The 26,717-nt window shown below is 40.2% G+C and overlaps 1 protein-coding gene across 2 annotated transcripts in view; it reads right to left on the bottom strand.

Moving 5' to 3' along the window:
• Positions 1 to 14,306: 14,306 nt before the first annotated feature.
• Positions 14,307 to 26,717, bottom strand: part of PLPPR5 (phospholipid phosphatase related 5) — a 65,785-nt gene continuing 53,374 nt past the window's right edge. For both annotated transcript variants that reach the window (XM_075508297.1, XM_075508298.1), the window contains 3 exons: positions 24,988 to 25,164; positions 23,208 to 23,327; positions 14,307 to 14,414 (listed from right to left, as the gene is read on the bottom strand). In XM_075508297.1, coding sequence (XP_075364412.1) covers positions 14,382 to 14,414; positions 23,208 to 23,327; positions 24,988 to 25,164 — 330 coding nt within the window. In that variant the 3' untranslated portion in view covers positions 14,307 to 14,381. The remainder of the gene's footprint in view (positions 14,415 to 23,207; positions 23,328 to 24,987; positions 25,165 to 26,717) is intronic.

The raw sequence follows: 26,717 nt of genomic DNA, 5'->3' as shown, positions 1-26,717 counted from the left end.
GCGTGGGAAACCTCCCAATACACAGTAGAGGCAAAATGAAGATTTCTTTGCTTCAGAAGCAATATTTCAATATGGGGCTTGATAGATATATAAAATCCAGAAACTATGATTTCAAGAAAGGGTTCGTCAGAATCCACAGATCTGTCACTTAAAATTCTCAAATGAATAGCACAGACTGTGCTTTTCAAAGGCACCCAAAAGTTAATCCACTGAACTCCCACTGCAAACTAAAGTATATGACATTTGTTTTCTAGAGACTCTTTAGCAAATCCCTCAGCTATGGTATACAAGCACCTTTTTCTGTCCCCAAGAAATTGCCGCTTGCAGAGACTATTTTACAGCCTAACAGGAGCTGGCTGGGCAGCACCAGCACTGCGGCCAGCACGAACGCCCCAGCTGCAAGAAGCAAGGCCGCTCCATGGGGGAGAGCGCTTCTTGCCATGTCCATGTTCAGGGCACACGCTAGAAGGGTGAACATGTGGCCTGCTTTTTCCACCACCCTGCCAGAATGAGGTATAATCTCTGCTTTTATACTTTTCATTCCTGGGAATCCTTCCAGGCTAATCTGTTCCGCACGGACTGTTTGGGCCGCCTCTGCCCCCACTAAGTCAGTGATGAGGCACTTATTGCTTTCAGTCCCTGCTGGCTGTGCCCAATGAGCTCATCCAAGAGCTTGAGACAAATCCAAAATCTCAAGTTGAGCTCCTCAGCACGTCTGGAAGCCCTTTGCTGTGTCTGTCCCGCAGTAATGTATTTCCACAGCTCAGCATCCTATGCAATCATATTTCTCTGCATAGAGCCAAAAAAAAAAAGACTTTCAAGCTGACGCTTGTAGGGTCATTCCAGCATCAGCCCATAACTGCCAATACATTAAGCCCAAATCCAAGTGTTCAGCCTAATATTAGACTGCTTCATCCAGACACAGGCACATTCATGTAGATGTGGGCCATTAATACCTTTGAAAAAATACTAACATTTGAAAGTTAAAATGCATTTGAAAACTTTGGCCCAAAGACACATTTCTGTAAAATTGCTACCAACAGTTTGGAAAAGCCCAAGTCAGCTGTAGCTCTACCAAGCTAGCTCTACTAAGATAGCTCTACTAGCATCTGTTCAGGCCTAAACACAAGATTACAGTAATCAAAAAGGGATCCATCAGTATAAAAATAGCTTTCAAATAAAATTATACACTTTTAGAAGTAACATAAATTCTAATAAGCATTTAGAGAACTTCTTTGAGTTTACAAAATAATAAAAAACAACTCCATACAAAACACAAATTAGAATGTGATTTTTCTAGGAAGAACGACTTTCAAAGCACAGGCTACTAATTCTTATATTCAGTGCTTTCCAGACTGAATGTCCTGCTTAAAACACACTTTCCATATTCCCAGCTCTGTACTCCTCGCCTCTCCCCTTGCACTTTCACACTTTACAATAATACGTTTCACGTATTTATTTCACTATTCTTCAGTTAATTCTATTTTCTATAGTAAGACAGATACCAAGGTGTGAGAAATCTTAGCCACCAGTCTCTGCCACAGACTTCAACCGAACCCTGAAAGGCACTGCTAAGTAGGCTACAGAATATGTAAATAGGAAACATAGTAAACTACTAGCTGCCTTTCAAAATGAATTTATGGGTCTCCTTGCCCACAGATGGAGCTTTCCTTGTAATATTTCTCCTCACGTTTCTCCTTCATGGTTCATGAAAGCGTTTCCAAACAGGGTAAACATGAGGCAGATTTCATGCTCAAAAAATAGTCCGGACACAGTTTATGCATCTATCATTCTTGTGAAAGCTGTCTAAGGACCTCGGCAACAATATCCTCTAAGCCAGCAAGCCCAGACCACCGTCCAGCACTGCGTCGCTGGGTATTGAGTGCCTGGCCCCAGGAGAGACAGCCCCTTTAGCCACTGCCGGTTTTGCCCAGTGACTACCTTGGACTGGCTGTTTTAGTGGTGCGCAGCAACACCATACCAAATCGGAGAACAGGGAGTGAAAACTATATTAGTCTGTTGGTGGCACTGAGTAAATTAAGCCAGGCAGAATATACTTGGAGGTTAGCCAGAACACAAAATGTACTACAGATCTTCGCATCAAAATGGACTACAACTCATCGTGGACTACAACTCAGACTAAACTCCATTTAGAAAAGGAAGCAAGACATAGCTACAACTTATACCTGCACCAAAGGTGACCTTTACAATATCATTTTTGAAGAATAGCGGAGGAGAAAGATGGACTCAGATGTTATTTTTGCTGTTGTCTGAAACCTCCTGCTTCTTTGATACTAGCTGAGACAGGAAGGCCAGGAGAACAGAGAAATGGAAACAAGAGTATTGCTCACTTCCAACAGCTGCTTCTTTGCTGCTGAAAAGAGCAAGTTTCCTGAAGAGTGGATTCCCTAGGGCGATGAGCAGTTTTTAATTAGAGTCAGGGAAGACCAGCCAAGGGACCAGGACCTTTTCTATCAAAACTAATGCATAAGAATCAAATCGGCTGTTTTGGCTGAAAAACTAGTCAAACTGCAATGTGTTCTAATTACTTGGGTGACCACATTGGTCAACATCCAGCAAGCCAAAATCACCTGCCATTTTTACACATCTGTTTAAGCATCTTATAAGCAAGCATATATTTGAGAGTTTTTTTCAATTGTTTTAGGATTGTGTCAGGTGAAAGAAATAGGAACACAGGAAAATAAAACAACTATTAAACGGTATTTTTGTTTTGAGGAAATATGGCTTTAAGTGTTTCCTCTCTGTTTAGTCTTTGCCACAGGAGTACCTAGAAAATCAACATAAAGGAGAAATGCATTATTTTTTTAAGTTTCAAGAAAATTCAATGTCTTTCCAGTAATTTTTACTGTCTGCCACTAATTCTCAAGGGTTTACTTATCTGCCAGCTCACGCCAAGGTCTTCCGTTGGCAGGATCTTGCACTTCCACTCTGCAAGCTTTGGTTCATTAGGCTAACTCTGAGGCAAGGTACTAAAAGATGCACAACACAACTATTACAGAGAACAAAACCCTGAAAGCTCCCTCAGTTCCTTCAAACCAAACTTTGCCTTCTCTGGAGTCTCCCAAGTGCTTTAGAAATATCCGTGGGCTGGACAGGTGTAGCAGGGAGCAGGTGACCATACTAGGATGAAAAAAAGGTCTCTTACCATAATTTTGCTTTTAGATACCACAATGACCAATTGCTTTAATAGATGACAAGTGTGAATCCTCCTATAGCACCTTCTCATAGCTACAGAGTCCTGTAAGGCAGAGTACCTTATCTGATTGACCTGACCTTATCTGGACCCCTACGTCATTACTCAAAATGCTGAGTTAGCACTCGCACAGCTATAGAACTACTTTCCTCATGTCCCCTCAGCCTGACAAATCCTTCTCCTAGACATCTCCAGAAATAAATGAGCAGTGAGAAACACCAGGGCTCTGATACCTAGGGTCAAACTGCATCTAAATTGCCTGTTCGTTTATCTAGAAGCCTCTCAACTGCTGTAATTAGAAACTGTAATGCTATTACCAACAGTGGCAGTTTCTATTGCTAAGGTCATAAATTGAGTGATTTGGTTATAATCTCTCTTTGTAGGAGCATGGGTGTGTGAAAAGGGAATCAGTGAATGATGGATTCAGTAGCCACCACCTTCCGCTCCTAAGCTGCTTTTTATCTAGCTGATATCAGAAGTCCTGGCTGCACACCCATATTCAGCAAAACTCCACTTGATTGCACATAGTGATCATGATGAGCTCCATTCAGGGAACAGCAGGTCAGAAAACAAATCCCTGTTACATAAATATAGTCTGTAAATATAGTCAATTTATACTTTTGTACACTGATCATAGACTGCAATTTCCTGCATAGGATGGGACAGCAAAAGGCTTAGTCTCAGAAAAAAGGCAGAAATCTATTTGCATTTCTTTGTGTTTACATGGTTTCTTTGATAAAATATTTGGAAAGCTCCCTTTTTGGTGGAGTGTTTTTTTGTAATTTTTCATCTGATATGCTTAATTACTTCAGTAAGCAACTTTTCCCCTTCAGAATCTTAATATCTAAATAGCTCTTAAAATCTGTAGCCAGATTTCTTTCTCTCTCCTTTTTGTGTTTTCATGCCTTCCTCCTTTCACAGTAATCTCAATTTTAAGTCATAAGCAGCACAGTTCAGCAGCATAAAAGATGCTCGTATATCCTGGCCTGTCCTTTCATGTTCACAGGTGTCTCGTTCCAGGCAGTGGGTTGCGAGAGGGGTGAATCTTTTCAATTCCCCGACTGTTTGAGTACCAACAAAAGCCGATCTCTGCTCGGCAAAGCCGCGTGGTCGGTAGAGTCACGACAATGACTCAGAGGAACAGTCTGGCCAGCAACTTTATTAACTGGCGAATTCCACAAACGGACAAACTTAACGAACCCGCGAAGTTAATGAACGAAGAAAGGCGATTTGGCAATCGGGGGGGGGGGGGGGAGTGGTGGTGTATGTCTTTTATAAGCTAATCCCCCCTCCAGGTACGCCCCTTCAGAACTTACATGGTTCTTGTTCTAGAAAGTTCTCAGTCCTCTGCGCAGGCGCGGGGGGAGGGGGGTGGTCACGAGGAGTCTCTCGGGCAGTTGCAAGCTCCCTTAAGGTCCGGCAGAACCCGGAAGTGCGCGGCCTTCGACTCGCTCTCCGCGTCCTGCTCTCGCTCTCCCCTACCCCGTGCTCGCCGACCTGCCGTCGCCATGCAAATAGCGCCTCAAGTCGCCACAATGTTTGAGGCATTAACTCTTTCAGTCTCTCACAACAGGCTGGCTGGAGCATCTCAGTGCGATGTCTACTGTTCCAGGTCTGCAGATACTGTGCTCAGCAGTGGGGTCCCAAATGTCTCCTAGACAGATAAAAGTGTCTGTAGACGATTCTGGATGACATTTAAAGGTCCCATTTGGGATGAAAGCTCGATTTGATGAGATGCCTTGCAGACCCAGATACAGACCATTCATAGTGCAAAGAATCTACGGTCTAATAGATATAAGTCATGTCACACTTGTAGCCAGCTATGTAGTAACAAGGCAAATACAGTCATAAACAGTGCTACTCCCATTGCGTATTGGTCCTTGTTAAAATGGAACCAAAGTCAAAGGGACTAACAGTAGTGGGAGAGTCACTAGAGGAAGGGAGTAAGACGAGGAAAAGAGAGTCAATATTCTGTTGCTTCCTTGGTAAAAACATGGTCGGTCGTGTCCGAAGGATGGATGTGAAAACAGATGCGGCGATACTTCCACTGACGTATCAGCATGTTGCGTGCTCGCATGAAGAGGCAGACAACAGAAAATGAAAAAGTGTCAGGGAGCCTGTGTGTTTCTGGCATTACTTAATCTGCTTTGACCCTGCTGATACAGAAACAGAAGTGAATGGGCAAAACAGAAGAACACAGCTGTTACTGCGACGATAGCACTGACCATGAGTACAGGGCTCCAAAAGGACTGCACCTGCCTGTGACAGAGCTTCCTCAGTCTCATGAGTGACTGTGCCAGGAGAGCTATGAGGACACCCTGCCTGGACCCAGAGGTCTCGCCCTGCTTTTGGAAAGTCTCACATTTCTCCTTGCCTGTACCTCTGCACTGAAACCAGCGCTCACGTCCAATAACGCACAAAGTGGCAGAATGTCATAGTTCCTCCACTGCCACAGGGAGACAGGAGCCTAGGTGTTGAAAAGTGCAGGGCAAAGCTATCTGTTTGTCTACGATATATTCTAAGCCAAATGCTAAGCTACAAACCAACACCAAACAGTGAGGAAGATAACATGCTCAAACACTGCTGAAGTGTAAAACTCAGCAGAGAGGAATGGCGCTGAAGGGAAATGGAAATTTTTTAAAGCTAGTTTAATGTATGCTGCAAAGCTCTTTATGCCATCTGGTAATAACAACAATAAAAGACCAATATGGAAGAGTGAATAAGTTCAAAAAGTAATCAAGACTAAGAAACTGGCATACGAATACAAAGACGGCATCTGTTACAGAGAATGACTAGAAATCACATCTATCTCATACTCAAGGAATAAGAAATGATGGACCGAAAGCCTATTCTCATAACATACTGTCCTGGAAAAGGACTATGCCAGGATGTCTTAAACCTTCTGGGAGACACAGCTGATATATTCACATGACAGTTCCACTCCCCACCTGGCAGGTGAAAGAGCCTTTCCCTCTTCCAGGGCTAACCACAGACCTATGTGAGCTTGCAGCCTCCTGTCACAACGAGGTCTGTCAGGAAGAATGACACCAACATAATCATACAAATGTGCAAATACTCATCAGCAGCCAAGACCACGGCCCGGTTTCCCACATTGTGCTGTCCTGCCGAAGACATTTGGTATCCTTTTACCGCAGTAGGAGGGAGCATGGCTGTGTATCTCAGCTCTAGCTGCAGAACAGCAGTGACAGGGGAAGCTGCAGCTCTCCTGTGTCCTCCTCACAGCTGATGCAAGGGCTGTTTTTGAAGCCTCGCTAATGGCCTGGGAGTGCTGGCTGGAGTGGGCGCGACAGCAGAGGAGAGATGTGCGGGAGAGGAGGTACTGGATTCGCATCGGGTAGCCTACGTTCCAGGTCTAATTCAAAGCCTGATCAGGGTGGGGTATGAGTTTCAGAAAGCAGAAAGGGGACCTCTCAAAGCAGGAGGACACAAGGTGGGGAAGGGGAGTGATGATGATTGGGATTTTCCCATTATCTCCCGTACATCTTAGTTGGTGATTTCCTTTGAGTAGCTCCACACAAGAAGCTTGCTTTGGAAAGGGCCATTTGTCATATCTGGAGTGCTGCTCCCAAATACCATATGTATTTGAAAGAATTAACAACGTATGGTCTGATTTGTAAATGATAAAAAAATACAAAACCACCCTCCCAACCCCCACTATGTCTCCCATTTAAATCTGGAACAAGTCCCCTGACTCCGACCCGGAGTTACACAAACCAGAATAGACAAGAGCAGTATCTAGTCCTTTCTTGACCAATTTGCTTTTCTGCTATATTGGAGAAGGCATGATATACACAGCCCTGCACATCTTTGCTTTCCCATTAGTTTGTGACTCGTCACAAATTCAGGCCATATTTGTGCCTGTAAACATGATTGTCAGACCACTGTCTGTAGGATCTGCAGTGTGGTGAATTAATCTAGTATGATCTGTTTGCTTTACCAGGTGTAGAGGAAATTCTCATCCACTGTCTATAAAGTCATTGCACATTATATCCTTTGAAATTCCACTTGTATTCAGATTTAAACCTTTAGCTTAGATGATCTCACTCATGTTTGTTATCAAATTTTCCTTACCCCTCCGTTTTTTCTGAAACAATCTAATTTTCTGCTGTTGCTCTACTCCCATTAAAATAATTGGTACCTCATCACATTTTTCTACTTTCATATTCATATCTGCACCTGAAAAATCCATTTCATGTTGGCAAAGGCCTAAGTCCAACTACACTTGCTGGTTATTACACAATGTGACACAGCAATATGTAACATCTAATGAGAAAGATAAATGCCAGAAGCAGAGTGAAGAAGTGAAGACAGAGCACAGAGCCATATAACAAAAGGAGCAGGTATACTAAAGGCCAGTGAGGATGAAGAGGAAAGTTTTAGTACTGTTCTCTTTTGTGTTGATGTGTATGTTTCTCAGCGATCTCCCTTCCAACTGAAACCACAACCATAGTGAAGTGAGTGGTATGTTTGGAAATCAAATCACACACTTGAGATTAAGCAGGTCATAAAGAGCCTTGTAGGTGACCAAAACCTTGTGGTATCGCCCACCGCAGTGCTCAAGACTTGTAGAAGCTGGCTCTTTCATTGAGCCTGTAGAGGTGACCCTTCCCCTCAACTATTGGAAGCTTTTAGTTTCAGGTTTATAGCAGTATACAGGCAGAAGTGAGTTTACAATCCCAATTTTCAAAAGAAATGACATCCATGAGAGAGATTTTCTTAACCTCTACATGCAGATCACCAGATTCCTGACAAAAAATTCCATTTTATTAATTCAAAAATGCAGAACACAGCCTTTTACCTTAAATATGCAGGGAAGGCAGGTCATCAGGCAGCAAATAAAAAGCAGCAGCATAGTGTCCAATGCCATGGGAGTACCGACTTCTCTTAATCTGACAAAGAACTGAAGATCAAACATCTCGTTATTATCTGTTCTTCTAAGCAAAATGGTAATTGACTGAAATGTATACATTATAAGCAGGCAACATTCCCATAGGAGACCCAGGGTGACAGAATTCTGTCACACGATCAGCTGACATCAAGTCCCTACTCACTTGGTTTCTTTCCTGAAAAGACTCAGCGTGGGAAAGCTCTCGCCCTCCATTGACAATATATAGTTTGTTTAGTCTTTCTATTCCCCCTCTTCTGCACTGGTGTTCACTGTCTTTGAGTGTGGCTCCACAGAATAAATATAATACAAAACCAAGGACATTCTCTGTTTCTCTCTGGAAGACTATATGCTCCAAGACTACATCCTTATAATGTTTTCTCTAATTGCTCAGAAAAAAATGTGTATTAATCTCAAAAAAGATCTATCACCTTGTCTTGACAACAACGCAAAGTATTGCCACAAGGCAAAGGTTTTATTCCTGGTGTTTCCTGCCAGGATTAACTTCAAGTCCCCTGTCTTCAGTGAGAGCCAAAGGGGCTTTTCTTTTGTTTTTCTAAATAAGCACTTCATTCTCATCACATCAGACTTATTTTTAGAATATTTGAATAGAATATCTTTAAGTTGTCAGTTGCTACTGTATAAATAGAGGTTGCTAAGGAAGGAGCAGTAGCTGCTTCCTTAAGCAACAGTAGCAAAAGAGGATGAAACAGCAGATGATTTCTTAGCAGAAACAGCAGACGAAGAGGAGCAGTTCTCTTCTAATGCCGTATTTAAAAAATGTAGAAATGCCACCCACTAAAGTATTGATATTTTATGTTAGAAAAATATAGCAAATCTACCTCAAATTGGCACATTTGCTAAAGAGTGTAAGAAGTCATTTTCCCTGCTTCTGAAATTCATCCCCTTCTCATTTTGTAGCTCTTTAGTTTTTTCTTTTACAGTTGTAGACATGTTTACGCTCTTTTTTAGGGTTATTTGCCTACTTCAGAGCAATCCTAGGAATTCACAACTCAAGGATCTCACATTCAGAGCCACGTTAAAGATTGCCAGCAAGGCTACAAGTTCCCTGTAGCTGCAAGAGAGTATGTATATAGGTATAACATTGTTATTTAGGGAGAGATTTGTCAGAAAAAGGGTTGGGTTTCTTATTTTTGTTTATTTATTTAGATCTGAATGTTATCAGATGAGAACACTGGTGCAAAGAATTTGGTTTTGGGAACTAAAGCTCTTTACTGGGCCTTCTACTGAAACCCCCAGCTTAGACGATGGATTCAGTAATTTCACAGTTGGAGATTACCATTATGCCCATTCTTAATCACTTTCTGAACACAAGAGCCGTCCTCTGCACCCAGTCCACTAATGAAGCCACTAGGAGCTGCATAATTTAGAGATGATTATTCTGCTGATGTGATCACCTCAGGAAACTGGCTGCCACAGGCTATTCTGGCTATAGTTACTGGGGGAAGATATTACAACAGTAGAGCTCCTCTGGGAAAAAAAAGGCTTAGGACTTGTCCACACAGGGGACAATTCAGGACAGTTTATCTGAATTAGCTAGAGATTTGCTGTGGATTAGTTAGAATCATATAAAACCTCTGGGTGTATACTTTTATTCGGAACTAAATTGTTCTAATTCAATTAGATTAACTTACTTCCTAATGTTTTACACAGCTAGTGATAACAGACCAAGAGCAGAAGACATGTAAGGGTATCTAAAATGGTCTGCCAATGAACACAGCTGCTCTCCCATTATGCCTCATGAATATCCCATCTCACAGCAGAATGTAGTATCAAGAGCCGACAACCGGAATGGAAGAAATTGAGTTCAAGGACATGATAGGCAGAGAATTGGATGTCACCATCATCTTCAGAAAAAAAGTAGTTGGAGCCTGGGCACTAACCGGTTATATTGCTCCCAGCTAGAGTGATCATCAAACATGCCTGGATCATGATATCCTTTTAGGCAAGTGGGAGCTAAGCATCTTTGAGGCTAGCCTTAATGACAACTATCTTACCACCAACTTGTCTGGGATAGTGTTCATCAGACACTGGGGACAGTTTTCATACAGGATATGCTGCGCTTCCTAGGATTCTCTACAGAGAGAGAACAAGCTCCAGTACTGAGCAGGGAACCAAGTACCTAATCCTCTGTGTTGGAAATGGACTGGGGCTTCATGATGAAGCAAATAGAGGCAGTTTAGTATCAAAAGCAAACCTATTAGAGTCGTACCTTGGCATGGCAACTCAGCGAGTGCTGAGGAAACAACCAGGCTTATCACACAGTCAGACTAGGGCTTCCAGATCCCACCCGGACAAGAGTATTTCTGGGGTGTTCACAGTTTCCTCTTCCCAGAACATCAGGTCAAGCCTGGAAACCCTAAGGAGCTTTTTCAGCCACCCTCACGCAGGAGAGGATGACAAAAAGGCAACACTGTGTTTTAGCGGAAAGTCCCTGGTAGCCCATAGCAAGAGTAAAGCTTGCACAACCCTAGGCATGCAGCAGAGGTTCAAATGGGCAGAGAGACTGAAGCTTTCCTTTCCTTTCCTTTGTGGAAGTCCCTGAAAACCAAAAGGCCTAGAAAGTGGAGGAGAAGGCCAAAAGCTGAAGCCATGATAGGTCCTCCTTCATTTGGCTTTCCACTTGTCCAAGTGAGAACTGGGCAGCCGCTGGCTCCAGCTGCAGTTGTGCTTGTAGCACACTTTGGGGTGAGGGCACGGTATCTTGCCTGATCTGTCCAGTTTCTCAAAGGTACTTGAGGGGAGATGAAAAGTGCTGGTGTACAGCAGGAAAGTCTGGTGTGTTGGGGGCGAGTCAGCTGTCAAGAGGCAGAGCCTGGTGAAAATGCTCTTGGTGTGCCTGGAGGGAGGTGCTGCAGGGCTGAGAGGTCTGGAGCTCTGCTTGCCCTTCCACCTGCAGATGCTCCCGAGTGTCCCCAAGGCCAAGGCTATGCAGATGGCCAGGGATGTATCTGATCAAAACAGACTCAGGTTATCTGTTCCTAAAATGTAATGTACTCTGCTTTCTGCATGGCAAGCCTCAGAAATACCAAAATTAGACTTCAGAAGAGTATAAAAAGCTCGCTGCTAACAATGTGCAAATGGACTGTCGCACTCACTGTGATCTTGGACAGCAACAAAATTAGAAGGCAACAGCAAACAGCAAAGAAAATTGCAGCTGAAAAATACCAAAATTATCCTCTTTTAATACATATTGTTAAAATGAACATTTTTAAAAGCTGAAGAGATGTGAGCCCAGATGCTATTGTCGTATGTCTTATGCAGTTCATGATTATGAACAAACAGCAGAATACATATAAGGGAATCTAAAATGGTATGGATACGAGCCCAGCTGGTGTCCCCATATGCCTTATGAATTCCATTTTTAGGAGCACAGCAGCATATAGCATTAGAGATGCTTCTTAAACATCTCATTTATAAATAGAGTGGAGCTGTTTCACTGAAGTACACACAGAAAAGGTCCACGAGGATCATAAAACCAGCTGCATTCAAAACCACTGAAATGATTCAACCACAGTGTTTTTATTAGGAACCACTCTGCACCCGAATATTCTCTGAATGAGGGATGATGCTTGTTTCTCTCCTTGCATAGGCTCCTTACTGGGATTTTTTTAAAAGCAACCACCAAAAAGCCATTTTAGTGAGAAAATGCCAACTTACTTTTGTTTTGGCAAACTGTTCCTACTGAAAGCTTTTTCGGGTCCAGAATGGAAGAGCGAAGGCCCAAGCTCCACGGCAGTGGAGAAGTACAGGTGTGGGAGAGGTAAATTCTTGCCACTTCTGAAAATCAATCAAAGTAGGGTCTGGAGCTTGGCCGGTCGACATCCTGGGGAGAGTCCTTCACCAACAGGCTATGGACTCTTCTGCAATACCGCTCTTCCTCTCCTGCTTTTCAATTTCACCAGAACCACCTCTAAGGGAAGGTAGTTAACTGGGGATTCCTGGTTAATTGTGAAACATCACCAAATGCAGTTGACTTAAAATCATAATTTAATTATATGTACACTATCAACGAAAATATATCTAGAGCAGATATCTAAAAAAATACACTAGATATGAATGAAAAATTATTTTATTTAAAAATACATTATACAGCAGAGTGTCTCTCTTTTTGTTTTCTCACTGCTGGTTCACAGAGATAATATGATAAATTTAACCCAAATATTTGACTGGGAAAGATCCTGAGAGAGAAAGAGACTAGTTACAAGCTGATGATATACAGTACACTGAAAAAGAGTCATCTCTTTTAACATAAAAGAATCTCTTGGTAATCTTATAAATCAGATATAAAAAATGCAGGTTTGCTACCATGCAAAAATGAGTGAAGATTTCATTTAAATCTGCACACAGAGAAATCATTAGTACCTTGGACTCTAAATAGCTAGACTAAGAGAAGGGTAAGTGTGCCTAACATGGTGATACAAACTTTGGACCTACTACAATTTTGTAAACACGGTTGATAGTCTAATAAAGTTGGATTTTCAATAACTGAAGTAACGTTCTTGTAGCTAAGGGCTCTATTCTAGGACTCTTCTCCCCACTGATGTATTTCTTTATTCTCTAATTCTCAGCTTAGCACAATGACTTGGTGAGATATGCTCTATTGCACTCAAAGATGACTTGGCCTTGCCCTGTTTGCCAAGCATTATTGAGGTGGTTGCGTTTTAGTGAAAGCAGAGGTTAAAATAAAAAGTAAAAAGCAGGTGTTACCTGGATGACTATGTGGGAATGCATTAAAAATTAAAATTCATCATAGAAAAAATATACCTGATTCTACAGCCTTATGTTTCAAACATCTTCTAACAGTGATTAATGCCCAGAAAATACACTGAATTATGGAAAATTTAAGGCCTAGAATGTTCAACAGCCTGCACTGAACATTACTATTCTCAATGTGTCTATAGTGCTAGTGTGGTATCAGCTGTGGCCAGAGGAAAACTTTCTGGCAGATGTTAAGAGCATCTTCAGCATCTACAATATTCAGATCCATTTGGTGCTCAATTTTTATAGGACAACTTCACTATGAATAGTCAGCAAGGCTGTCTTTTGAAGGGGAGACTCAATTTGATTATTCACAGCGATAACAGAGATAAGATAACATTGCCCGGTGTTAAAGAAAAATCAATTCGTCAACACCGCACAGACTCACAGAGGATTTCTTTTGCAAGAATATGGCCCTGAAACACAAACAGAGATAGAAAGATTTGTAGAGAGAAAGTCCGCCTGTCCTGGTCACTTAGGCTGAAGAAAATTAATGAAGCCATTTTGTTTTTTCCATGAGTGCTCCAACATGAAAGTGGAGAGCAGAAACTCATATGCACTTTTCCTCACTAAGCCAGTGACCCTTTTCTTATCTTAGCACCCATTCTCCCAGCATAATATCAGGGTGTACAACAAATATGAGAAGATGCAGGCTTCCTTGAATAATTTGTTTAAACAATTTATGAATAGCACAGTTTCCCATCAGATATGCTGAGCTAAGAATGGAGCCCTTAACCGTTCATGGGATATCATTAGTAATAAAGAATATATCAATGATCAAACTTTCTATATTATTTTCATTTCTTTTAACCTAGGTACATATATATCATCCAAGACATTCAAGAACTACAAAACAACAATTTAACTACAATTATGTCAGGAAAATATCCAAATAAATAAACTTTTAATTATGATACAATACTTATTACAGTAAAAATTGGCATTTTTTTTCTCTTCAAAAGCAGAAGCACCAGTCTTACATATAACATACTGTTGGAATGATATCTTACATGGAATACAGCGTAATACAATGTGCAAACAGCATTTTCATACAGAACGTAATATTGTCTAGTTTTTATACACTGAAATCGCCTCAAATGGAAACAAATTCATGCTGAATTAAAAATGCAGATTTTAAAAATCAAAGTCAAATCAAAATATGAAGTACTGTTAGAATAGGTACATGAACCATTAAAAACAATGAGAAGCCAAAATAGAGGGTATTGTCAGATAAATATAACTAGTGCTCAGTTTATCCCATTCCATCAAAAAGTAAACAGTTAATATTTTTGCTAGAAAGTAAAGTGACGTTCTAATATTTAAGAATTCTTCAAAATGTTGGTATCATTTTAATGATGTAAAAATCAAGTCAGAAATAGGACTTCTAAAAATTTCTTATTTTTTATACACTGCAGTTATCATGTGTGGGCTGTGAAAAGAGATGAAGTCCAATGGAGTGAATATACATCAGCGTCAACATCATGTGACTTCTGCAAAGGCCGTGATGTGGTTCTACGAGTTAAAGGAAAAACAAACAGATAAAAACCCAGAAACGACACAGACAGACATCAGTCGCCATTGTGAACATTTTTGCCTCTTTTGCTGTAGGGACAGCCTTATGCTTGGAGACTAGTGCAGGATGATGTACACAAAAGTGGTTTTCACTGCAGTGCTCTCACTCACTCCCATAACAATTCTTTGTTAACCACTGAGAGACTGGATATGTAAGTATGCTGAACAAAGTAATTAGTTGTGATGGTTCTACAATATCTTAGTTTTAGATGGGGTTTTAAAAATTAAGTAACAATGCGAATAATTGAGTTAGCTGTACTTTTATTGCTACCTTATTCATAATTTAAAGCAAAATTCCTAGAAAGTAAAATGGCAGTTTCTGACAGATTATAATATTCTATTTCTGTGTTAGTACAATTTTATTGTTGCATTTTTTAAAAGATTAATTGCTCCCCATGAGTTCGATGGCACAGAATCAAGTAGCAAAATGCTACAACAAAATTGCATTCAGCAGTTGAGAACTCTTATTCCAAATTTCTTTTTCAGAATCACTACAGTGTCCTCTTCATTTGCAATGTTATTCTCTTTCCTTCAACGGGACGATTCTTACGATTTGAACACAAAGATGTGTATCAGAATGTAAATATACTACGTGTGATTCTACACAGTAAAACTGCAGCGTCCCAAAAAGCTTTCCTACTTTTTCATACTCTAGCTTAAGCAAGTGCCTCTGCAAACATTTGGTAGGTGAAGACTCAACTGCACAATGACATGCAGGATCCAAAGGAACTGTACGTTCCCTTTAGGCATGCAGTACCCTTGACTGCCACCATTTCTTATAAAACATGCAATGTGTAAAATTAATAAGGGGAATCTTGATGTTAAGCCACGTGTTTGCTCCCCAGCACAAAAGTGCAGAGAGAAATAATACCGTGCAAAGCACTGCAGATTTCTCTCATCTCCTCCCCTCCTGGAGCACACCAAAGTCAGAAGAGGTGTAAGCTGAAGAGGAGGAAGGATGTGGATAACTCATGGAGAGTGGGATAGATCTCCCATTTTTTTCTTAAGGGAAGCTGTTCTAAATCCTTCAGAAGAACCCTTCTCAGACACCATAGAAAGTGCTGGAGAGAAACGGTGGCCACTACCCAAGTTTATATTTCTCAGTTCTTCTTTAAACTGTCTGGATATTTGTCTATGAGTCTGTGCGGGCGGAGCCAGGCAGGCATCTTTGATTTTCACATTACAGGAAGGAATTTAGAAGTACCCTGAGTGGGAGCACAGGAGAACCACCTCTTATTCCCCCCCCTCTCCAAACAAGGCTGGCAGCTTTGCTCCCTCTCTCACTGTGCCATAACTGTACTGTGTCCAGGAGGAGGAGCTCTCTTCCCCCTCCCCTCTAATATGCATTTTAGCTCTAGCAATGTTCTTGCTTTATTTTATGACAGCTTTCATAAGAGAACACCACCGAATAGGAAGCATCTATGTACATTCTTCTCCAAAATAGAATGAATATATTTTAAACAAATAACAATGATTAAACCATAGCAAGCAGATTTTTTAAAAAGCATTAGGAAAAAAAAGAATCAGTGTGCAACTTTCTGTGAAAATGTTTTCAGTAAACAATATTAGCAAATGTCATTGTTTCCAGATTTTTATTCTGCAGAAGAAAAGCAAAATTAGATTTCCTAATTAGAAAACAAAACATTCACATTTCAAAGCATTTTAGTTGGCTGACCATCTTCTGCTTTCAGTACAGGAAAGACGATACACTGGGCAACCTCAATGACTCTGGAGTTCCTGTGAGGCTATTATGACATTTTCTTCACAGTTTTTACTTTATTTTTCCTTATTTAGACCTGAAAGTTATCCTGTCAGCTTAAACTAGCATCAGTCTAAAATTGTTCACTTTGTTGATAAGATGGTTTAAAAATGAGGAATTAGCGGGAAAAAATTTCCTTGTTATTTATTCCAATCAATTCTTTCAAGTCCTGCTACGTGCTATCCCTTTCTCTAAGCGACACACATTTGTCTGTGATGCAGAGAACCAAATGCTCTTTCATGTGGCATTAATTCAGGACTGGATAACTATTACTTAGGAAAGGAGAATGTGGTTCACACTCCTGCCAGGTATACTTCCAAAATGAGCAGGTCACCATCCTTGGAAGGACATGCAGAGCATGGGATATAATAACACAGAAGAAAATCCCCCTTCCTCAATAAACCCTCAGAGAGAACTGCTAAGCTACCGATTGCGGAGCTATTGATTTGGACCCTAGTGAAGACTTGTCAATTCATTTCCAATGGACTCAGCAGGGTGATGTGTAACTAGGTCAAAATTAATCACTTGCTGATGGCAAGAAACACTGACAGAGATGCATGCAACTGTCTGGGTATTCATGCTTTTTCATATGTTATCGTCTCAGGCAAAACTACAAATAAGCCTTGCTGAGACTCTTTACAGAAAAAAAATAAACAGCATCCCTCGAATAACTGCATTTCAACTCTCTTATTATGCTCTTTTACTTCTGCTTAGATTTACTGTGACAAAGTTCGGTGTGAGATACTAACCACCATCAGCAGATTCACACAGATGCAGGAGACAAGCAAAAAACCATGCACAAGACCTCAGCTTATCCAACTCCATGGGAAATGATTTTCCCTACAGTACTCAAAAGAATTAGAATATGCTGAGGGTCTGCTCAACGGCAGCAGTTTCACAGACAGGCACGCCAGCTTTGTATTATTCATTCTAAATTGACAGTATCAGCTTGATGTCAGCACCATACGAACAAGGCATGCTTCGTAACCATGCTCTCACACCACTAACAGAACAATGAAAGCTAAAGGCTAAGCCTTGAGTGCAGGTTTCTGGGGGGAAATGATCCATACCTGTATACCTTCTGTTAAGATTTTAATTAATTTCTGTTCATAAGCTATTCTATAATGTTAAAGGATTGAAAAAAATCCGTGACAACTTTTTTGTCATTTGCAGTTTTCATTACATATATTAAATATTTTTTACCTGAAATTTTTCTGTTCTGCTCTCATGAATACAGTTAGAAATATACAAAAATAGTCATCATCCTAAAAAAGATTTTTCCATTTTTGAAAACAGGAATTTGAAAAATTGTTTGTAGTCCTCCATACAGTGGAGTTTGTTAAAAGAAATACTTTGTTAATAGAAAAATATGTTTGTTAATGTTTGTTAATAGAAAAAAAATGTTTGTTAATAGAAAAATAGTACTGTAATAGTTCAGGCAAATGATAATTTATCATACAATAATAATAATATTATCATACAATTCTCTGGGTCAGCGAAGTATATTTTATGCTTCTACTGCATGCATCCCATTTTTAAAGAAAAGAATGAGTTCAAGTGAAATTCTCCATTTAAAACGTTGCAGACCTGCACAGAACGCTGCCACCACCCTGCAACTGCCTTTGCTTCAATTCCACACACAAACACCCATGTGCGCTCTTGCGCACATACGTATATTGCCTTATATGAAGATGTTCAAAACGGTCCGTTCCTGATATCCAGGAGAAGAACCTGATGATGCGTGCTTTGAGGGAATTTCGTTGCAAAGGATCTTCTTGATTGTTACTAATACCTGGATTCTGTAACACCTACAACACGTATATTTGAGGAGGTCACACTGAATATATTGTTCCATTTCCTATGTTTAAGTATTATTTTATTTGAACATTAGATGTGGTGATCACAGGTTGCATTCACACAGAAATAATCCTTGTACAATCCCCCAGAAGCAGATTTAAGCAGAAGAGTAGGACATGAATTCAAATTCAAATGCTTGACATTGAAACAAAATTGCTTATGGTCTTTTATGAGCTGCCTCTCCTGGGTATGTGTTTCTGTGTGTGAAACAAGGTTGTATTATATCTCCTTTAACAAACTGTATTATCAAGAGAGAACCATTATGACAACAGAAATCTGAAAACCTGCCTATAAGCTAATGTAAGCACATGGACTCTAGTCAAGCCGTCCTGGAGATACATACACATGTACTAAGACACTGTATGCATACTTATGTACGCTTTTGGACATTAAGCACAACAGTATTTGGATACTTCCTAACTAAAATATTTTGAAGCAAAAGAAATAGACACAAACCCTCTCCCCCATTTGCCCATAGTATGATGAGCTGAAACATCTTTGTGTTTTGCTGAGCCTGGGAGCTCAGTGACAGGTGATCAGTCTCCCTGCAGAGTCCCAGGGACCAGACCGGCCGCCCTAGGCCACGCTGTGTGTACACAAGTGCACACACCAGTGAAAGACTTCTTAGTACCAAAATGCTTAAGACCAAGGAAAAAGCAGTAACACTGAGAATTAAAATTAAAAATACCCTTTTCTGACACTGTGAAAAAGCTGTTCTATGTGCCATGAATCATCAAGATGGAGTAAATAGAAAAAACATTATACCTTAAAAACAGAAGTGGAAAGCTTCCCCAGTCTTAAAATACTATCAGAATCTATTGCAATTTCTATACTTACTATTGTTAAAATGTTTTATCACCACCATTACCTTTGGCACATACACAATAGAACAAGAATTATAGTGTCAAACTCAACAAGATTTTTGAGACAATTAACCCTGATAGTCACTAGCAACTGGTATGATAGGCAACAAGAATGTCACATATTGCGAGAGGAATTCCAAATACTTACCACCATTAAAACTTGGAAATGGCTGTGTCACAAGGGGGATGTGGGGGGGAGAGAGAGACCCTAAACTATCTGTTTCTAGTTCACAGCCATGCTGGTGAGTCAGTCCTATGGTGGGGTATAAGAAACCTCATTGTAACAAGGAACAGTGACTGTGTTTGGGAACATGGTTTGGGCATTGCTGACAGCAGTAGCCCTACGAAGGAATGCCAAGCAGAGACTTTAGGGATAAATGCAGCTTAGCTGTCACACAGAGCACTGCAAAGAACCCACTGTGCAAATAAGTAATATTGAACAGCTACAGAAAGCACGGATGATCAGACACAGTAATCATCTCATCCCACAGGAGATGAAACATAGTGCCTCTCCTAACCCAACACTTCCTTCTAAAACCTCCTACCTCAGTATTCTACCTACTGCCTCAATTAGTCCTAAAATGCTCCATGTTCCCTTTGTATTTGATTTTTTCAAAACTAGAATACTTATTTAAAAAAAAAAAGAAAGAAAAAAAAGGGTAGGAGAGTCAGCAGCTACTACAAGACTTGTACAAGCCCTCTGTAAGCCCTGGCCAATTTCAGGTGACTTTAGCATGAAATAATGTCAGCCTCCCCTGAAAGAGAAAACAGAAGAAATAGTTTGTGACTGCACTGGATGAAGCTGAACTTTAAACTCTTCCAGGTACCACCCAGAATACCCCTATTTCCCAATAACTCTTGCAAAGGAACAGGAGTCTCTAACCTTGACTGTGGTAGGAAGAGAGCCTCCTCTCTGTAGGAGAGTGCCAGCTAACTGAAACATGAATTGTCTTGTAAGAGATGGAGAAGGTCAGAGACAGGAGAGAAAAAGGAGCAGATGGGTGAGTGATGAGGTTTCTTGGCTTTCATTCTTTTCATTAATTCTGAGGATGAATGTAGTTAAGGTGAAAGCAATAAGCCTGCATTGCTGAGCCAGCCCTGGCAAGGATTCTTCAAGGAGACTCTCTGCAACTATGGCTTATTTGAGTGCATGAGAAGTGGGTACCCATGCAGAAAAGCTTAATCATCTGCATGCACCACAATTAAACAGAAGTGTCATGCAAACAGTGATCTACCCTTGTCATTAACCAGCAACAGCTCAATTCAGAATATTACAAGTACACATATTCCTATTTAAGTGCACTTCAAATGTAGCTCTTGACCTCCACCAGAACTCAGACAGTGGCAGCACGGAGAGCATGCCAAGCATGCCAAGAGCATTCGTTCTCCAGCAGGAAAAACCACTAGAATAGCAAGCAGCAGATCTGGAAACACAAAAATAAGGCGCTTCCAGGTCTGTGTGATGCACCATGTGCTTATTCATTTATGGGTGAATTTATTACAAAATTGCAATGAGTTGAGGTCCCATCTGGTAGGCATTTCTAATGAAGTAATTCTTTAAGACAGCATCTTTGAATTGCTTGCTCCCAGATGCCCATGTAGTTATAGTTTTTAAATACCAATAACAGAGTTGTACTGCTTCATGCTAGCACTGCCTTAGCCCATGATAACTTCAGTCAGTCAGGATTTGTGCTACTCTTAGCAGCTAATTTCTGACAGTAAGCTGTCTAATACTGGCACAGGAGCTTGCAGACTGAGAATAAGGAAAAACAGATTTTAAAATAAGTAAACATTTTTTTACTTTAAAATAAGTAAACATTACATTTACAAATGTAAATGTATGTGCATTCAGAATATGGAACTGGAACATGAAATGTAGTGAAAAGTAACTTGCACATGGCTAAAGTAGGCAAAGGAAAGTAGCACACAAATTATTTAGCACCCTTCTCTCTCCAGAGGAGAACAAAGGATGTAAAATAGTAAGGGAGTTAAAAAGCAAAGACTAAGTTAATAAGTCGTGTAGTGATGGTAGTTAATTGAAATGGCTCAATTTAGACCTTAGTTCCACATTAAGTATTATTCTTCGTGCCTTTTATTTAACAGGGTCTGGTTTCTATCCTAAAACTTTAGACTAAACGTTAAAAAAAAAGAAAAAACTCCACAAAACCTCAACACCTAAAGTTATGTGTAAGTAACTTTTTCATCAGTTACTTGCTAATTCAAATTTAAACTTTCTGAGAGTGGAAACAGAAGAAAGCATTTCCCAACAAACAGCAAAGTCTCCACGTTATCATCCTCCCATCTCATCCCCTCTGTCTGGAAAGGAGAAAGGCTTTGCAACATAGACAAAGATGAACCCATACACTGAGATCTCACCAAGTGTAACACCCTGTGGACAGTCTCCAGTTTAATTATCTAGAGAGAAATTCCATGACAGCAAACAGCTACCCTTTACTGCCATAGGAATATGGGTTCAGAAGGAAAGAAGCTCGTTCATATAATAGAGTCTTGGGCAGTTCACAAATGGTAGAGGTCATCCTCAAGCAGAGCAAACATTACTCCTGCCACCACCCTTCCACACTCTCCCATAGCTTTCCCCACAACATCTCAATCTTGCCTAGGCCGAGTCTCAGGAAAAGAACATTGTTCATCATGAGCAAAAGGGTGTCAAATACTAAGTTAACATGAGGTCTTTATCCCCAGAAAAAAACTAAAAATTTCAACATCCAGAGAATGTACATTTATTGAAGCCTATGATGGCTTTTGAGCCGCAGAAATGGCTTCTATTGCAGGAGAGCCTAGCACATAAATAAGACATGCTCTTATTAATGTGGTATGTCCTAGGCCAGCTGACATCTTGTTTTGCTTTGACGTTTTACAGAAAGTTTACTGAATGGATTATTTTGAAGATACACATTCATCATCTAAATGCTTGTTCAAGCAAATGAGACTCTGACCTCCTTATGACAAGATATCAGCAGAAGTAGCTTAGACACATTTGGTTCAAAAAGGCATGTTAGATCATTCTGAAAAGAAATCTTCTTTCCCTTCAAGGAAAGGAATAACAAACCCAGGGCTAGCAGCAATTCTTACTAAAGGACAACTTCCACCACTTCCAAGTGACTAAGACAGACTGGGAAGTGGTTGAAAACATTTCTTCTTATGTTTAATATGAAAAAATATCAGGAGTAATTCGGGTTTAAAAGAATGCCATAGAAACATACTTTTGGTGTCCTACCCAGTGTAGAATTGTTTACTATCTTCAAACATGGGCATAACACAAGAGATTTTAACAAATAATGACAGATAAAGTAATTAGAAAAAGGAGAATTCTTTCAAACTTTGCATTAGTAATTCAAACTTCCCCCCTGGTAAAAATGCCTAAAGTGTTTTCTTTATTTGGTTATGCTATCTATTTCAGTGCTTGTTTGCTCATAAAATTGTTTAGACATAATCTTACCTAACACTTACATAGTATAATATCATCTTCAAAAACCACAAATTTTTATTACAGGAAACTAAAATAAATTTTAAACGCATCACAATACTTACTCATGCAAAAAGTCTTGGCATACCCAGGAGACTATCACTCACATGTCCTAGTCCAAAATCCCATTTGCTTTGGCAAGAGATCATGGCTTTTGTGCCTTTACTGTATGACCCATGTTACTCGCTATTATTATCAGGTTCATTAAGTTGTTTGCCCTGCTAGCGCAGATGTCAGATCCCCACTGTTTCCAAGTGGGTGCTCTGTCCTGGCGCTAGCATGTGCCTGATAGAAGCCCCAGAGCTGATCCAGAAGGGACCGCATCCCACGCGCTACACTAGCCTGAGGAGGTACCCTGAAGAAATAGGATAAATGCCACCCATATCTGAACTGCATAACCCCTGGGCTCAGGGGGTAGATTTTCTTTCTAAGCACTTCAAGCTCTGTGGACTCTCAGCCAAAACGATAATCAAACTTACTTGAGGAACACAAGGAAAGAGGGCCTCAGATCTACTCAGCCTGACTCCACGGACTTAGCAGTGGCTACAGCAGTACACTGGACTGATACGTAGCGATTGTTCTTGGAGGTGACATGAAGAGTCTTCCCCGGAGTGTCTCTGAATTAATTCTTCCCTTCTTTCTCCTTCACTGCCATGTCTCCTTACTTTAAATCTGATTACCTTGGCACTCTTGTCAAGATAGCTTGGGATCATCCCTCCAGGAAAGCTAAATTTTATTTAATTGTTTTTAACAAAGTCAGACGTTACCTTTTCTAAAGGGCTTTCTACTCGGGGTATGCTGATCATGGGCATCTGGGCCAGATTATCCATATGAGAATGTTCATGTTCTGGCTGACGTCCTCTGAAGTTATTTACCACACAAACAACCTAGAAGGGATTAGAAGATAAACAGAACAGCTAAGGAACAACTCATTTTTTTGAGCTTTGATCCTGACATCCATAATTAGGCAGAACTGACACCAGCTTTAGTCACAGCTTACCGCAGAAACACAGAAATGTGAAGTTCATGTTTTACAGAAAATCCTTAGTTAATATTTCAAGATAAAAGATTTTCAACCAATTTATTGTTACACACATCATCTGAGAACCAAAAAACCCTTATCTAAAAGCAAATCCATTACCAAAGCTGAATAATAGAATACCAATTATTAGCAATGTCATGAATAGAAGTCCAGAGCACGTGCAGCAGAATATGGCAATAACCTTAAATTCCGATGAAGGGCCAGTACCATCTAAGTTTGACCAGCAAAGACCCTCTCAAATGGAGAGTGAGAAAGGGAGAATAAGAAGGCAAGGACCATCCCCAAGTTCAAACTAACCTCCAAACCTGCTCAGGGCAGCAGTAACTCTCACACAGGGATTTAGGAGTACGATATATACCAGTTTGTTAGTGTTTCTACTCATTCAGACACTCAGCTGAGCAGCAATGTCTGCCCATTATATTTTCCTCAAAACACAACTAAATTTGAGGTCATGCTACTCAAAGGAGTTTATGCAATATACATCACAAAATATAAGAAAAACACTGGTACAGATTTCTTTTCTATTCTGTTCTCTTTTATGACTTCAGGGGCACAAACAGAATGGAAAAACTTCTTAAAAATGAACAACCAAATATAACTCCCGGACACCTTGTGTGGAAGGGAACATTTGGAAGTGCAAGCAGATATATTTTAAAGGAGACCTAAAGCTGCCCTTACATTTCTGAGAGGTGAAAACACCCACCTCAGCTACCCCTGTGAGAGTTTTCAGCCAAGCCAAGTCTTCAGATCCAAGATCTTGAGATCAAGACCTTGAGATCCAAGAATCAAGCTCAAAAGTGTTTTCATGGGGAAAAAATTCAAAGGTGTATTTAGTACTATGACAAGCTGCCAGGCAGACAAACTTCCAGGCAGTAAACAGCGATGACTATTCTATGCCATAGCCTTGCACTGAAGTTATCAGTGAAGGTGATTAATAGGTTAGCGGCAGCTTTCTGACACAGACACTAGTCATTGTGAACTGTGACTAACGATCTGGTTTTGGAACACAGTTCCAGAAAATGAAAAGACTAAACAATGATTTTTTGATACAGAATAACATAAAATTTCAATGTAAACCTGAACTAGCGCGAAAGAAACTCAATAGGGTTACTTTAAAGCCAGAAAAGAAATGTTACTTATTTTCTGATTAGTGTAGGTATCACTATACTGAATTTAATACTTTATACATGAAATCATAACTAGATGTTATTCTGAAGGATATACACTCGCTTGAAGTGGGGCTTGATGCAAAAATTATTGGTTGATATGCTACAGTCTGGTTTATAAGGAAGTCAGAAGAGATCTTGATCAGTCCTTTCTTGACTTCACATTTCTGAGTGTATGTAAATGTAACTAAGGAAACATAATTGATTAAAAACAAAAATTAGAAACACCTCTTTTGTCATTTAGTTGTCTGAAAAGTCAAAGCTACCAATATTTTTTTTAAGAGATACAAAGTTACACACTGATTTTTTCAAACAGAAGTGACACACATATACACTTACCAAAAATACTGCTATAGATATTCCGATTATAAATCCTGCTATTACATCTGACCAGTGATTTCGATACTCTGCTACTCTGTTGATTCCAGTAAGGAAAGCCAAGCACATTAAGCCCAAACACAGAACAGGTTTTGCAAGCCTTGTTCCTCTGGCTTTTACTGTGTTGGTGATATACATCTGAAAATCAGAAAGGAAGAAAGTGTAAGACTGGTGGATATCTCCCACTAATTGGTGATTAAAATCTCTACATTTTGTTTGAATAGACTATGTGTATTTGGCTTTTTGGGTTTTTTTGGTAAAGAAACAAGAAAGTAGAGCACTAGATAAAGTCATCACACCCTCTTCCTAGGGATATAGAAAAAGAATTAGACCATACAGCAAAATTACATTTTATGTGAACCTGAAAAGCCCCCAAAAGAACAGGCAAATTAGACAATGCTATCCTATTACTCTCAATCTATGTATTTATTTATGCAGAGAGGTAGAGAGGCTGATTTTTCACTGCGCAGCGTTGACAATAATAGAAAAAGATCTTTACCCTGAAAGGGGCTACATCAAGGCCTTGTTTTTGTTAGCACATGCCTTTCTTCCTCATACACAACTTCTCCATGCGATTAACTAGAGATATGCCAAAAAGCAGTGAAAACTGACCTAAATGCCAGCATCTACTTGTATAAATAACGTGTAAGAGTTTCAACCAGTGCTGAACCAATACACCCGTGTACTTCACAGATGGTGACTGAGGATGTTCAGTACCAATCCCGCCCAGCATACAAGCCAATCTAAATGCAGAAACTTATACGCATCAAACTCCAAGAAATCAGTCTGCCCTGCTTGCAGTCTAACTGTCCCTGTGCAATACTACTGAATTAAAAGCACTGCCTGATGATAGAGCAGCTCTTCTGCCCTAAGGGTGCATTAGTGACTACTAGCTTTAAGCCAGCGCTTTCCAAGCTCTGATGGGCCAATGGAAGAAATGAGTATCAAATCTTTGAATTTCCATTCTCTTGAATCGTGGCATTAAGGCTGCTTGAAAGTTCCCCCATGAAAAATTATACTTCAACTAACAAGATTTTTGAGAAAAAAGTATTTACTTTCCGCAGAAGATGTTTCTGTAATTAAACCACTGAAATGCCTAAAACCTTCACGTTTAGAAGGAGTTGAAGTTTTTAGATTGAAGAATGCAAATATTTTCTATGGAGTTTCACTAGAGACTTCAAGTGTGTATGGCTATCACTCTGAACTGCAAAGGGAAACACATGAATCTGCATTGAAGAACCAGTACCTTTTTGGCCAACAAATGGGCGGTCCTTTGGTTTTTTTGTACTGTCTGAAACTTCAGCTGAATTTACTGGGTAATCAGTTATGAAGTGCTGCAATAATCCAGTCAAGAAGTCTAGGAAGCATAGTCACAGTTATGACAAATTAAGTGAAGAAAGTAGTGGTCAGAGCTTGTCTGAAAAGAGCAACATCTGGCAGTAATTTTGTTCAAAACACTAGAGAAAGATCCATGGCTTAGAGGAAAAATCAAAGCTTAAGCTTAAAATCACAGCGGAGTACTGCAACACACACATCTTCAGTGTACCTTATGTGATGAACAGCAAACTAATAGCAAGCTTTCAACTAATGCAGACAGAGCAAAGGTTGGGGGCGGGGGGGGGGGGGGGGGGGGGCAGAGTTTTGGGGTGTATCTCCAAACCACATTTCTCCTCTCTTCTTCCTAGACCATT

Source organism: Mycteria americana, chromosome 7 (genome assembly GCF_035582795.1).
Source record: "Mycteria americana isolate JAX WOST 10 ecotype Jacksonville Zoo and Gardens chromosome 7, USCA_MyAme_1.0, whole genome shotgun sequence".
NCBI classification, from domain to species: Eukaryota; Metazoa; Chordata; class Aves; order Ciconiiformes; family Ciconiidae; genus Mycteria; species Mycteria americana.
This window is presented reverse-complemented; position numbering and strand designations above follow the sequence as displayed.